At 36.5% G+C, this 13090-nt stretch overlaps 1 protein-coding gene across 3 annotated transcripts in view; it reads right to left on the bottom strand.

Moving 5' to 3' along the window:
- Positions 1-13090, bottom strand: part of DOCK4 (dedicator of cytokinesis 4) — a 251290-nt gene that overhangs the window by 96214 nt on the left and 141986 nt on the right. For all 3 annotated transcript variants that reach the window (XM_064507753.1, XM_064507755.1, XM_064507757.1), the window contains exon 14: positions 1448-1572. In XM_064507753.1, coding sequence (XP_064363823.1) covers positions 1448-1572 — 125 coding nt within the window. The remainder of the gene's footprint in view (positions 1-1447; positions 1573-13090) is intronic.

Genomic DNA, 13090 nt, shown 5'->3' with positions numbered 1-13090 from the left:
TAAGTGCCACATGTAGTATAATGCTGTGTACTATAAAACCCATAAAAATACTGGCACTTTGTTAATATTTGCTGATTAGAAAAAATGGCAAAAATCATCAACACAGAGGAGAATCAAAGGATTATATAGGGGGAGCTGGGTGACCAGGAAGGTTTAAGCAACAAGTATGATGTGGTGTCCGCTGGTACAGGACGGTCCTTTGAGCCTCATACCCAGGCTTCCTGAATGTAAAGTGAGAGAAGACCAGCTCAGACTCCAAGACTTGCAGTCATCTGAAATAAGCCTGCAACCCTAGTGCTGTTAGTACTATTTCCCAGCATGAAAAAAGAGAGAAATCTGAATCCCCTGACTGGGGACAGGCACCATGCTGGCTGCCTTTGGCACACCCATGATTGCTGCATCACGTGATAGCAAAGCCGGCAAATGGATTTGCATCAGTCCTGTCTTGGGGATACCTATCAATTCTCTATGGGCAAAATATGCTACTACTGTTGCTTTTCTCCTCAGTAATTATGAGGTACCAGCTTTGCATCTTCCTATCCTTGCTACATACATATAATATGTGCATGTGTGTGTGTATATATATGCATATATGTATGTATATATATAACATACAGACATAATATGCATTTACACACACAATCTTACTTTACAGATGTATACACACACACATGCACGCGCGTGCACACACAAACACGCCATGTGATTCAGATGATTTGTGTCAGCCTTTATTCATTTGGTCACCTCATAGCACTCAACGTCACTCAGAGCCTACAGAAAAAGTCCTTTTAAACATGTAGAAAAATAGTTTGATGCTAAAGGAACATGGAAAAGGTTGAGGGTGAACAGAAATCCTCTGGTGCAAAAAAAAATCTGAAAAATAGTGACGTATTAGTGTGTCAAATTAAAACAGAAAGAGAAAAATACCTACTAATAAGCTATCAATAGCAGCGTACCATTAAATCTGGAGAAAGGAAGGAACACTATCTTATCTTTTTATTACCGCATCACGGTGATTATTGCATCAAAGATCTCTGATTTATTCAAACCAGACAACTAATGCAAAATGACTGAAATGTGCCAGTCTTCTGTGGGCCATGAGGAAATGTACATTTTTACTAAAAAGGTTAATATGAAATCAAAATTCTCCAAAAATTGATCTCGCTTCAGCGTTTTCCAGCATTTTAATGGAAGCATTACTTATTTGGTTGGTGTTTGTAGCTGTTTATCTGAATCACATAATTGATTCCAGAATTAAAACAAGTATGTATTTTATATAGATCTCAAGCAAAAGTGGAAATACTTTGAATATATAAAGACAGCAAAAGATGAACATGAACACGACCTTACCAAAGCATTTTATTACTGCTTGAACAATATCAAAGTTGATTTATGTATGAAAAAGTATATCAAACTAACTACAGCAAGGAAAAATACACAAAGATACCTTTAAAATTTGACCACTGCTGTCCACAACATGCATTGTCACTTCCACATTTCTGGCCACGCTTTTTCCTCCTTTCTCAAATTCTCCTCTTTCTACAGTGATATATAAATCATTCCTCATTTCACCTGTAAAAAAAATCAAAGCATGTTTGTCAGTTCAAATTGCTTACTTTTTACTTCTCTTACCACTTTAAGACTGTCATCATCTTTTCAAACAGAGGATGGTATCATATCCATGATTTACCAGCATATTAGAATTTTAAATAGCAATTTTTTTCATAAACCAAGGAAAAAAAAAGCTTCATCTCTATAAAAATACAAGACACACTCTGCCATACTACAGCAATTCCAAGGGCTTTCAGTCATCTGTTAGCTCTTTTTGGTCTTTACAGTGGCATCTGCAGTAATACTCAAGCTGGTGAGTGGCTTCACTTACTACTAGTCTTACAGAATATTACTATATTTCCTTTCATTTGTAATATTTACACTCCTCTGTTTAAGGAGTCTTTGAAAAACTCACTAGAACTTGTTTTCAATTAGTCTCAGAAAGGAAGTATATCTCTTTGCTCATTACTCTTAAAAAAAAAAAAAAAAAAAGGCCCCACACCCAAACACACACAAAGAAAAGTGTCTCCAAGTACTCAGAATCAAATCTGTCTCCTTTATGACCTAAAAAATCTTAAATACATTTTACATTAACAAAAGGTTCCAGAGTATACTAGTGAAAAGTTTGCTTATTTTTTGCTTGCTGGAAAGACTTCTGACAGACTAAAAACTTCATCAATACACTCAAATTACAAATACAAAGCAGGCGCTACATAATGTTATATAATATGCACAAGTTCTAAAATACTGAGAGTATGTTTAAATTTAAATTCTTTGCAAGTTCACCCATTAACATGCTAAATAATCAGTCAGACCTTGACTGATTCCGGATTAGATCTATGCTGATTTTATTTTAGTTTCACTTGACACAAATTGCAAAGTTTATAAGTGATGAAAGGAAGAAAGATTGGTGGGCAATTGTTGAGGAGGGAGGAAGAAGCAGTACTGGTGGTGACTGGAGTGTCTGATCTTGTATTACCTTATTATCAATTGTCATCTGAAACTGATACAACTATGGAAGAGGTTAGCACAAATAGACAGAACGAACAGAAATAAATACCAGAACCAGATGGTATTCACTTAACAGTCGTATGAAAAGTCAAGGATGAAATAGCTGTGTTGCTAATAAGAGTGTGCAATCACTGAATGAAACACGTGGGGAGCAGGTTCAAAATAAGCAAAAGGTGGTGGTTATTCAGCTAATGGACAGATGACTTGGAAAAACCTTTCCAAAGGGTGTTGCCAATGTTAGAAATTTTTGAGAGTCCATCGGAAGAGCAGATAAGTACTTGGAACAGTGCTAATCACTACAGGTTATAGAACAGACAATCACAGGAGTCTTAGAAAATCCCTTAAGCTGAAAATATTTGGAGGCTGGGAGAGCATCAGACGGGAATTACCATTTCTGCATATCCACATGCCCAATTCCTACTGTTCCCTAGCTGGCCCTTTACAGCAGTGGGCTAGACGGATCCTCGGCCTGAATCAGTAAAGCTGTTCTTAATGCTCAAGCCACAAAATGACCCTTAGAAATAGCTGACTCCAATTATTTCTAGCTTATCTCTGATTCTGCGTTTCAGTAACATTTAATTATAGAAGTTTTAGAAACCAGCATAGCACGGTTGCGAAGGAGTATGCAACATGTTGGGTCCCTGCTTCTATTCTAGGATAGGTTCTAGCTAGTGTTGGCAGTTGGTCACTTCAATGAGTTTCAAATTCAGAAAAAATGTCAATACTTTTAAATCAAAAAGAGAAGCTTTGAAATATAACTAATGTTAGTAAATAATTTGTAATTGAAGCTGTACCTCTTTAAAGAGTAACCTGAATTCTAGATGCATCTATGCTAAATTCAGACATGATGGTTATTTATCAGGAAGGAAATATTTCCATTTTCCATGGGACTTGACAGATACGTAACCACAAATTTCATTACCTAGTACAGATGAAACTCTGAGACTACTTTTATTCTTTTAACGGAACAAACTGTGCAGGATTTGAATGAAAAACAAGAAAACATTTCTAAAAAAGTAATCGCAGCCTCACCAAACCTAAGTGGGCTTTCAAAACTTTTGTCTGTATTTTAAGGTCCCAAGGAAAAATTCCAAAGTTTCACTTTTTTAGATGTCAGAAAAAAATCAAATCACATGGAAGAAAGACAAAGGAGGAGGATGTACTTTCATAATTATTGTCTTGTTATTCTCTTAGAGAATCTGGGCAGAGTTTGCAATTGAGGTGCTAACATGATAGTTTAGACAATATTCTTCCTGATCTACATTCATTCAGGAAGCTCTACGCTGTTTTCAAAGTCTCAGAGCAAATCAAGTCACATGGGTCATCTTATTGAAGGGAGGGGAAAAAAAAAAAGCCAAGTCATGCAAGCCAAATTAAATCAAAGAGGAGAATAAGTCTCTCACACTATGGGAGGAACAATGGTGTTTTGCATGGAAACAGATGGATATAAAAGCAGAAGGGAGATAACAAATACACTGGAAAATTAATCAAGAAGAAAGTAGGCTACTGGTTATATATCAATGGTATAGTTTCTTTTCTGAAAGTATATGGCACACCTGACACTTTATAATACTTACAAAAAAAGAAAAAAAAAGTAGTTTCTGGCTTAAACTTGCCCTTGAGTATCTGGATTTGTACTTGCGTATATTTCACTTTTGTTTTAAAAAAAAGATCACTACTGGCAACCGTAACGAAGGAAAACCAACTATACTGAATTTGCACAGTTCAGATAATTACAGTGGAAAGTTAAGACTTTAAAACTAAGCTCTTCACAAATCTTTAGCACTATATTTATATGAACACACTACAAATAAAAGCACATAAGATTAAAGAGTCAATAGGGCTGTAAAAATGAAGCACAAAGCCTTCTCAGAAAATAGAATTACTGACTGAAAAGAATATGGATTTGGGAAGTAAACCTCACTCTGGAAAGGGACAAGGAAGGAAAATCCTGATAAAAATTGACAATAATATACTTGGATCCATGTTTTCAGAATTATTTAGCTCTCCAATATTTTGGAGTTTTCTTCATCACTCGCATCCTCAGTGTAGAAATGCAATTGCTTCAGTCTTCATTGACAGAAATTATTTCTCATAAAATTGAAATCATCTGTTTAAAACTCTAAGTTAGGGCATTCTTTTTTGGAATCTCTTCCAGTAAAAAATTTCCAACCTCCTGTATGAACTATTCAACCATCAGCAAATGCTTCAATGTAGGACACCTATATTCCTTTCACTGATCTCTTTCATTTATATAAACTAAAATTAAGCACTAGATTACAAGAACCTGTGCACTTTTTCTATAGGATCTTTGCCTCAACCAGAACACCAGACACACATTTGTCACAGATTGAATCATCTTGTTTTTACTGAGAGGCAATTATAGCCACAAGCAGCACTGAAAGGGAAATTCCTGCTCAATACCTAATTTCTAAGGTATCTGGTAGACAGATGATACCTTCAGCAAAAGTATTTGCACGATTCAAACAAGTCTCTCCTAGGTGCAATGCATACTGAGATTTTTCTGAAGATTTATACTTGACCAAATGTGAGGAATTTATGCAGAAACAAGAAAGGTATGTCCTAGTTATTAGAGTACATCAGATTTTAATTACTGGTCCAAACCATGCACATGCAATTGAATCCCAGTCAAATATTATCAGGTTTTAACCATGGCAGAAAAAAACAACACACTTATTTCCAGCTTCACGTTCAGAAATACCACATTTGCCTTCTCCAAGTCTGCTTCAGTGAAAACACCCAATGATTATTTTCAGCCTAAGGTTTGGTACAGGAATAAGCAAGTGGAAACAATAGAGAAAATGATGATCAACTTTAAGATGAAAAGCCTACCTTTACCTATAATGAAGCTGTGTAGCCTGAAAGATCTAGACCATTTGAAGGCATTTCTTTTAAAAGAAAGTGCAGCTCATTTTTGCCTGTTTAACAAAGCATCTCTATCCCTCAAATCCTGCTGCGACTATAAACAGTTTTATTTAAGATTTCTGAATTCACCAGGGCTCCAGGGCTTCTGGATTGTGCAATGAACATGTGGATGTAGACATTCAAACAGGAACAGTGTTAACCAGCATGGGGTCAAACCCCACCATGGGTCAAGCTTTGTCTAGGACTGAGCATGAAGTTTTCTGGATAAGAAAAACCTCCATAGAAAGGTGAATGATAATGATATATTTATACATCCTTTGTGAATCTAAACCTCATAGGTCTCCTGAGATGTTAAGTGCAGTTCTAGACATGTGGGTTACATGCTGAGTCAACAGAAGCTGGAAAAAAGCAAATTTAAAAAGATACGCATTGCATTTCTGTGTTGTCCGAATCAGGTGCCCACCTTGCCACAGCTAACTTCTATCCACCATCCCAATAAAAACTGAGGTTAATATGTAACAAGCAACCATAGGTAAGATAAAAAGTTGATGTATATTAGATGTAAGAAGATTAATGATACATTAGAGAAAAAAAAAAGTTGTCATAGGTCCCTGTTAGAGTGAGAAGTAAATAGCAGTCTCTTGGAAAAAAGAAAGAGCTGTGAGGACCAAAACTGTATCAAAAGAAGCTAGTTCTTGCTTCAGACAATAATGCTATATGTATAAAAATATCAACAGCTTCTGTCCTGATCAGAGGAAGTGACCCATTAGGTCCCAATGATATGGCACAACTTGGTGAGAGCACTACTGTTTCATCTATTTGACTAATCAAAAGCAGATTCTAAATACTAAAGGCCACAAACTGAAGCACTCTTAGAAGACCTTCTACTATGAGGTGAGGACTAAGCCTATATGGAAACTGAAGTTCCACAAAAGTTGATAAAAGGCCATAAAGTTAAAATGATGTGGATGATTACACAGCCTTAACTTTCCCATGCAGCACAAGTATTTGCTGCATATACTGCAGGGATGTTTGCTGAAGTAAGTGAACTTAATTCTATTTGAAAGTTGCTGAACTGAAATGTCTGAGTTGCTAAATCAGAGTTTATACAGCAGAGATCCAGCAACACCTGCGTCTTCATATGGTCCTGCCAATACATACCAGCTTCTACCTGGCAAAAAGAGCTTGAAAGCATAGCTTACAGGCTGAGAAAGGAAAAAAATAAAACCAAACCCTTTTTGCCCAAAATGTAGGTGCAAACAAGGCACACTACAGCTTCAGCTTTGCAACGTAAAAAGAAACAGAAGAAGCTGTAGGCAGATTTAATGACTTCAATCCAACTAGCAATGAAGTATCCAAAGGCTGAATTGGAGTGGGGGACAGAGACCTGATCAGCATTAATTACGAGAAAGAGGCAATTACCAGGAGGAGGAGGAGGAGGAAAGGCCAATTAGAGCAGCAAAACAACTGCGAGACGGACTGCTGGAGGACAAGCTCAGCTAATGGAGGTCAGCCTTCCTGACCTGCCATCTATAAGACACAAACTTTAAATAACCAAAATAGAGCTAGGAGTAATCTGCAGGTTGGAGATGACAATGCCTGCTCAGGGATTCCCATCATCTCCACCATGCAGTTTCATCACAGCATGGCACAGATAGGTACAGCTGCCAACTCACTTTCCTTCGTAGACAGGTAGCCAAACTATCATGGTTCAGCAGCCCGCATACCCATGCTGGGCTGCTGCTGGTCACAGGCTGTACCCCCAGCTACAGCACCATCGTAGCTTGCAAACTGCCTGCAAGTTGCCCACGGCCCGCAGAGGCCACCAGTGCTCCCCCAGACACCCAGCTGATGGGAGCTACAGGTACAACCACCAGTCAGTAGATCAGATCAGGGCAAGTGTCAGGAAAAAGGCAGAAGACTTGTATGAAACTATTGTTTGTTCTTTTATCTCTCTAGAAGTTTCTGCTTAACGTATCTGTAAAAACAGTGATCCTTCATCACAAAACTGTTTTTGAACATATGCTGGGGGAGTTGTGAGTTGCAATTGCAATGCAGATATAATGACAACACAGGTATTATAACAACAAAATGGCTTTTCTCATATTCTAATCACATTTAGAACTGTAACATTTCTTGTAGCATATTAATATGGAATAAGCTTTTCAAGCTGAAGATAGCTGTCAAAGATCAAAGAAAGAAAAAGACAGTTTAGGTTGCCAGCCATCCTCAAGAAAGCTTTGTAGTGAAATAAATTCCAATTTGACTATTTACTACTGTAACAAAACATACTCTGAATCTGCAAATCTAAACTGTCCTTGACAGCAGCAGCTAATTTAAAAATAATTATGCAGAAGTCACTAGCAGCTTTTGATAGCAGCTACCTTTTGGAAAGCTTTGTTCAGAATTACAGATGCTTTAGAACTGAACAGGAGCAGAAAGCGTTATTTTGTTTACAGAAAGTTCCTGTTAATTCACGTGTCTGTAAAATGCAAACTAACAAGTTGCTCTATTACTTCAATGTGACTTGAACAGGTCTCAAGTCAGTTTCAGAGACTGAAAATTTCTGAACGTAGTATAGATAAAATGGTTTTATTTAGGCTCTAAACCTTGTGGGTATAATATGATTTAGAGCAAAGGTCTTTAAAAGACTTTGTAGAATGGGGCAAGTGCTGTGTAACCCCATCAGCAAAAGGATCTCAAAAAACCCACATATCAGGTGATTCTAACTCGTGGAGAAGGCCAAGGGCCTTTAGCCCATACTGCCTCCAACGCCTCAAATAAATGCATTCTATATCTCACTGAAAACTAGGATTTTATTATTATTCAGGCTGATACATCGACAGTAACAAACAAACTTTGGAAGGTAAAAGAGAAGGACAGGAAGTCTTCCACTCCCTTTTCAGCCTAGTAGGTTTGTAAACTGACAGCAAAAGGTCTCATGAGGAAAAACAGAAACATAAGGAACAAGCAGAGGAGCTCAAATCAAAAGTAGGTGGCCCCTTATCTGAGGAAGGCAGTAGTGAGTACCGGGTAATGAAATAGTGTGTAGACCAAATTTTAACAAGTTACACTACAAGCTACTGCAGTAGTCACAACCCGGAGGCTGCATAAGAATCCTGAAGGATAGTTAATCTACCAAAATGCATGTTGTAGTATTAATATATATACTTACAGAAAAGAAAAAAAAAAGATTAAGTCCTGGAATAATAGATCAATCATAAAGTCTTGCTGATGCCTTTCTGGCAATAGAACTTTGATGGTTTGTTTTCCTCTAGTATATCCAGGATTCCAAAGCCAAACTACACAGTTGTATTTAATTTTTAAAAAATTAACTAAAAAACCCCATCAAGGTAAGCAATTGGCATTATTTATGAAAAGCATAATGCAGAAGGATGTTATCTGAAAGAGGAACATCTTTAAGGAGATCAGTTCAGGGAGGTATAGTCACATTGCATTTCGCAAGGAATCTGATCACTGTAGTAAGTGAAATCCCACCACTGAAATTATTTCTTCTTTGTTTATGCTGGCATTATAGAAGATATTGAAAGAGTGGCTGGCTGTTTATCTGTGAATATATTCTTGAAGAAAGCAGACCTGAAGCTCAGTACACTACTGATAGCTTTAAGAAACAGGACAAATCTCACTGAGATGCTTGAAGCTGCCAGTGAACATCTGTGCCAGCCTGAACAGCTGTGACAACCACCGATCAGCTATCTTGTCAGTGCTTTCTCGTCGTATAGCAATCTTTTGACTACAAAACTGCAATGCCCTGCAAGAGGGATTCTCAAACTGTAACACTTAGATTTCGAACGGTATGTAGATCTACCATGTAAGACCCAATTGTTCTGTGATTCTTTCTTGGTCTTCCTTTTAACAATAAGATGTAAAACAAATTGATTTGAACAAACAGGGAATAAAGGATTTACAAATATTTTAAACAGAAAACTTTTACCTGTTGATTGTCAATAGCTACACATAAATTATTTCCAGCCAAATTTTGAGAGACCATTTAAAAAGCTAAAGTATTCACTTATTTGCTAATGCTACTTACCTTTGTATATCAGCAAAAAAAGACTTTCAAGCCTAAACTTGTGTGTGCCTCCCACACATCATTGCTATATATATTCTACGCTCAAAAGAAAGCCAACTTACTCTTCCAAATACTGTAAACTGCAGCAGACCCTTTTCCCCTTCCTCTACTTGCAGAAGCTTTAATTGAGGGAAGTTCAATTAAATTATGGCATCTCTTCCCTTTCCATAGTCTTCTATTTTTCCTTCAGTTCCCAAGAAACCAAGAAAATAAGACAGAGATGATGGGAAGGGAAAGGAAAACAACCCAAAAGTTCCCTGCACTTGTCTAAGGCAGTACGTAGTCATGTATTAGTAACTTTGATACCTCCAGTGACCTGTAGAAATGGTAATTCCTCTGGTAGGATCAAGGCTTTAAAAAAAGTATTAAAATAGGATTTGGAAGGCAGAGGATATCCCCCCGAGATTACTATAGTTTTATGAAAGGTCAAAATTCAGGGTGTCTTTACTTGACAATATTGCTTAAACATATTTTGTGTAACTAACATATCCAGGCAATATTATGATATGTAATTAAAAGTACACATTTTTGCATTCTCGGAAATCAGAAGAGCAAGCAGAAGCAGGTGGAAATTTTTGTTGGTCATACTCCAAAGAGAATGAGGAAGGTTAGAAAAATTCAAGTCACTCCTTGTGGGAGAAAAATATTTAAGAGTGTCAAACATACTTTTTTCTTTCTCATAGAATCAAAAGTTCTATACTAAGTCCAAACCTACTGACAGCTACACAGACACAAACACTTAATATGATGAAAAGAACAGATTCCATAGCTTTCTTTACATTTTTGCTCTCCAGCCTCTTCTTCTAAGCTTTGACTAGAAGCATATTCTCCCTTTTGAAATTGTATCACTGAAAAATCCATGTTATCACATGGCTATCAATACAAATAATCTTTCAAAATGCTACCAAAAGACAAAGATTTAGATTTTAATTTCATTTTAAAAGCTACTGAAAGGGAAAGTAAGGGGATTGGAGAAGGACTGGAGAGTGTATTCTCGTACATGAACAGAACAAAAGATCTTTTAATAATCCAGATGAAGTAGTAGTAAGTATATTCAAAGAGAAGATTCTGAGGAGAATTATCTGGACAGCTGAAGGACCTCTATACATCAAATGAAGTTAAATATTCACAAATACAAAGCAATGCTGATTTGATGGTTATAAAAAAGTTACTTTTTCTAAATTAAGCATACAAAAGCTTATATGTAACTTGAAAGCACTGCAACATCCTGGGCAGTTCACTGTATCTGCTGAATTAGCAGAAAGTATTAAAATGACAGAATACTGAGAAAAAACAAAGCAATTTTTTTTTAATGAAGAACATAAGGGAAGTCTGGAAATATTACTGTTCTATTAGAGAAATTAATACTGCAGCTTCATGCAGCCTTCAGTTACTTTATTTGTTAAGTAATATCACAGAAGAGGTCAAAAAAATTCAAAGTGAAGGATCAGAAGCAGAGAACAACTCAGCCAAGACTGACTAGATCAGATACAGATGTCAATGTTGTAGACTATCTAAGGTGATGTACAAGGAAAAAGTGGTCAATATAATACCACTGTACCGACTTCTCAGTTCTCTGGCCTCTTCTAATGTTAGAAGAGTAATAATTTGGATGGACAAGAAGAAGGCAAAAAAAGAAAGCTCCGAAAAAAAAACTTGGAAGAAACGGTGGTCAAATCACAGCAGTGATAATGACACTAGTCCATACCCTAGGCGGAAAAGGGGTGCCTTGAGCTAATTGATATCTATCCACGAAAAATTTGTTGAGATATCAGCCAGCAGGTGAATTATTTATACATTACCATATATTTTATGGACTAAGATATTTGGAGGGGAGATGCTGCTCTCTAAAATTATAGAATCTTTCAAAATCATCTCTGTTTTAAATAATTCTCTTCCATAGGTAAAGCTGCATAGAGTAAATTTTTGGATAAAATTCCAGGAAATAAAGTTTGTACCTAATTGAATTTCTTATCAAAGGGAAGATTCTACAGAAAGACATGAGATTTTGATTTTATGTGTTAACGTCTCACACTGGAAGGATTTTGGCAATGACAATGTTTCCTTTTCAAGGTACCAAGTAATAAGCCAGCTATTAACAGTATAAGCTACATTGTTCTTAATAGTGAGGATAAGTCTGTTTAAAGAAAAACAGATGCAGTTCTGGTCTGATAGGTACAAGAAAGGAAGATGTGCAAGACTGATGCTTACCACATGATAGCTTACAGTTAGTTTACAACTGGCAGCCCTAGCAGAGAGCTACAACCTCTCTAGTAAATCTTCATCTATACAAACAGCTATGCTAGGGCTTACTCTCATTCATGTCAACACATGCTAATGACCAGAGTTCTTTAGCGAATTAGGTATCTGCCATGAAGATGCGAAAGAATATATACATGCATATGAACATAATACATGCCACACTAAAGTTCTGTACTCTGACACTAATGCTATAACTCAAATTTGGATTCCATAAAAGTGCACTGCATAAGCAACAAAAAAGCAAGAAAAGTATGTATAAAAAACACAAGGGCTTTTACATTCCATCACCTTTTATCAAAACAAACTTATTTAAAACACTGCTCAAACAGTTTAGCCCATTTGCTGATATTAAATGCAAGTTTTTAATATACTAAGTAACAATATGTTTGTCTGTCCTTTAAATAAATGATGAACTGTTAAGATAGAAATTCAGGATGTCCTTTGACTCTGTATGATGCTTTCCAAGATTTCTGGCTTGTACATCTGCATCATGGTTAAAACCTAGAAAATGCACACTGTTTAGCCCCTTAACAGAACACTTCCACTGTGTGTGTTTCTTCTGGTCAGCCAGAACCAAGTGGAGTTATTTCACAGCCTTTTGAATCAGTGTGACTTTTTCTATCCATTTGCTTCATCTCCTAAAACACTTGAGGGGGTCTTCGCTAAAAAACTGCATGTGCCATGGAAAGAGCATTCTGTGGCTTCACCCCATCAGGCTCCAATGACATAAAAAGCATTGCTCTGTAAAAATACGCATTATTATTCTCATCAAAACTCCGATATGGCATGTATGCTGATCCCAGTTACTTTTAATGACAAAACCTCCAAAGAGAAAAGGATTGATAAGATTAGAAAAAATGAAGGTCAGTCAGAGTTTAAAATGCACCCAAGTAGAAGAGAGATTTAAAATCTGACATTTAAAAAAGAGATACTGTATGTAGTATTATAGAGATAATAATTATGCAGATTACGCAGAGATACCTGCATATAATATTTCTTTATTAAATAATTCACAATGATCTGGTTCAGACCTCTAATCTCAGTGCTAATTAGCCAGAGCAACATACTAACTTAAGAAAGTAAGATGTAATTCATGACCATTTCCAGTGGCGAAGGACAAAGTTCTCTATCTGTCTCTGTTGAAAAACAATCAAAAGAGAAAACGAAAGGGGAACTTTAAAAGACAACGCACATTTTGGCTCTTGCAGCCATTTCAGTACCTAGAACATACTACTCTGGTTAGCCCTTGGAACTTGTCTTTACAAGAGTAAATGATTTTTTCCTCAG

This window comes from Dromaius novaehollandiae, chromosome 1 (genome assembly GCF_036370855.1).
Source record: "Dromaius novaehollandiae isolate bDroNov1 chromosome 1, bDroNov1.hap1, whole genome shotgun sequence".
NCBI lineage: Eukaryota > Metazoa > Chordata > Aves > Casuariiformes > Dromaiidae > Dromaius > Dromaius novaehollandiae.
This window is presented reverse-complemented; position numbering and strand designations above follow the sequence as displayed.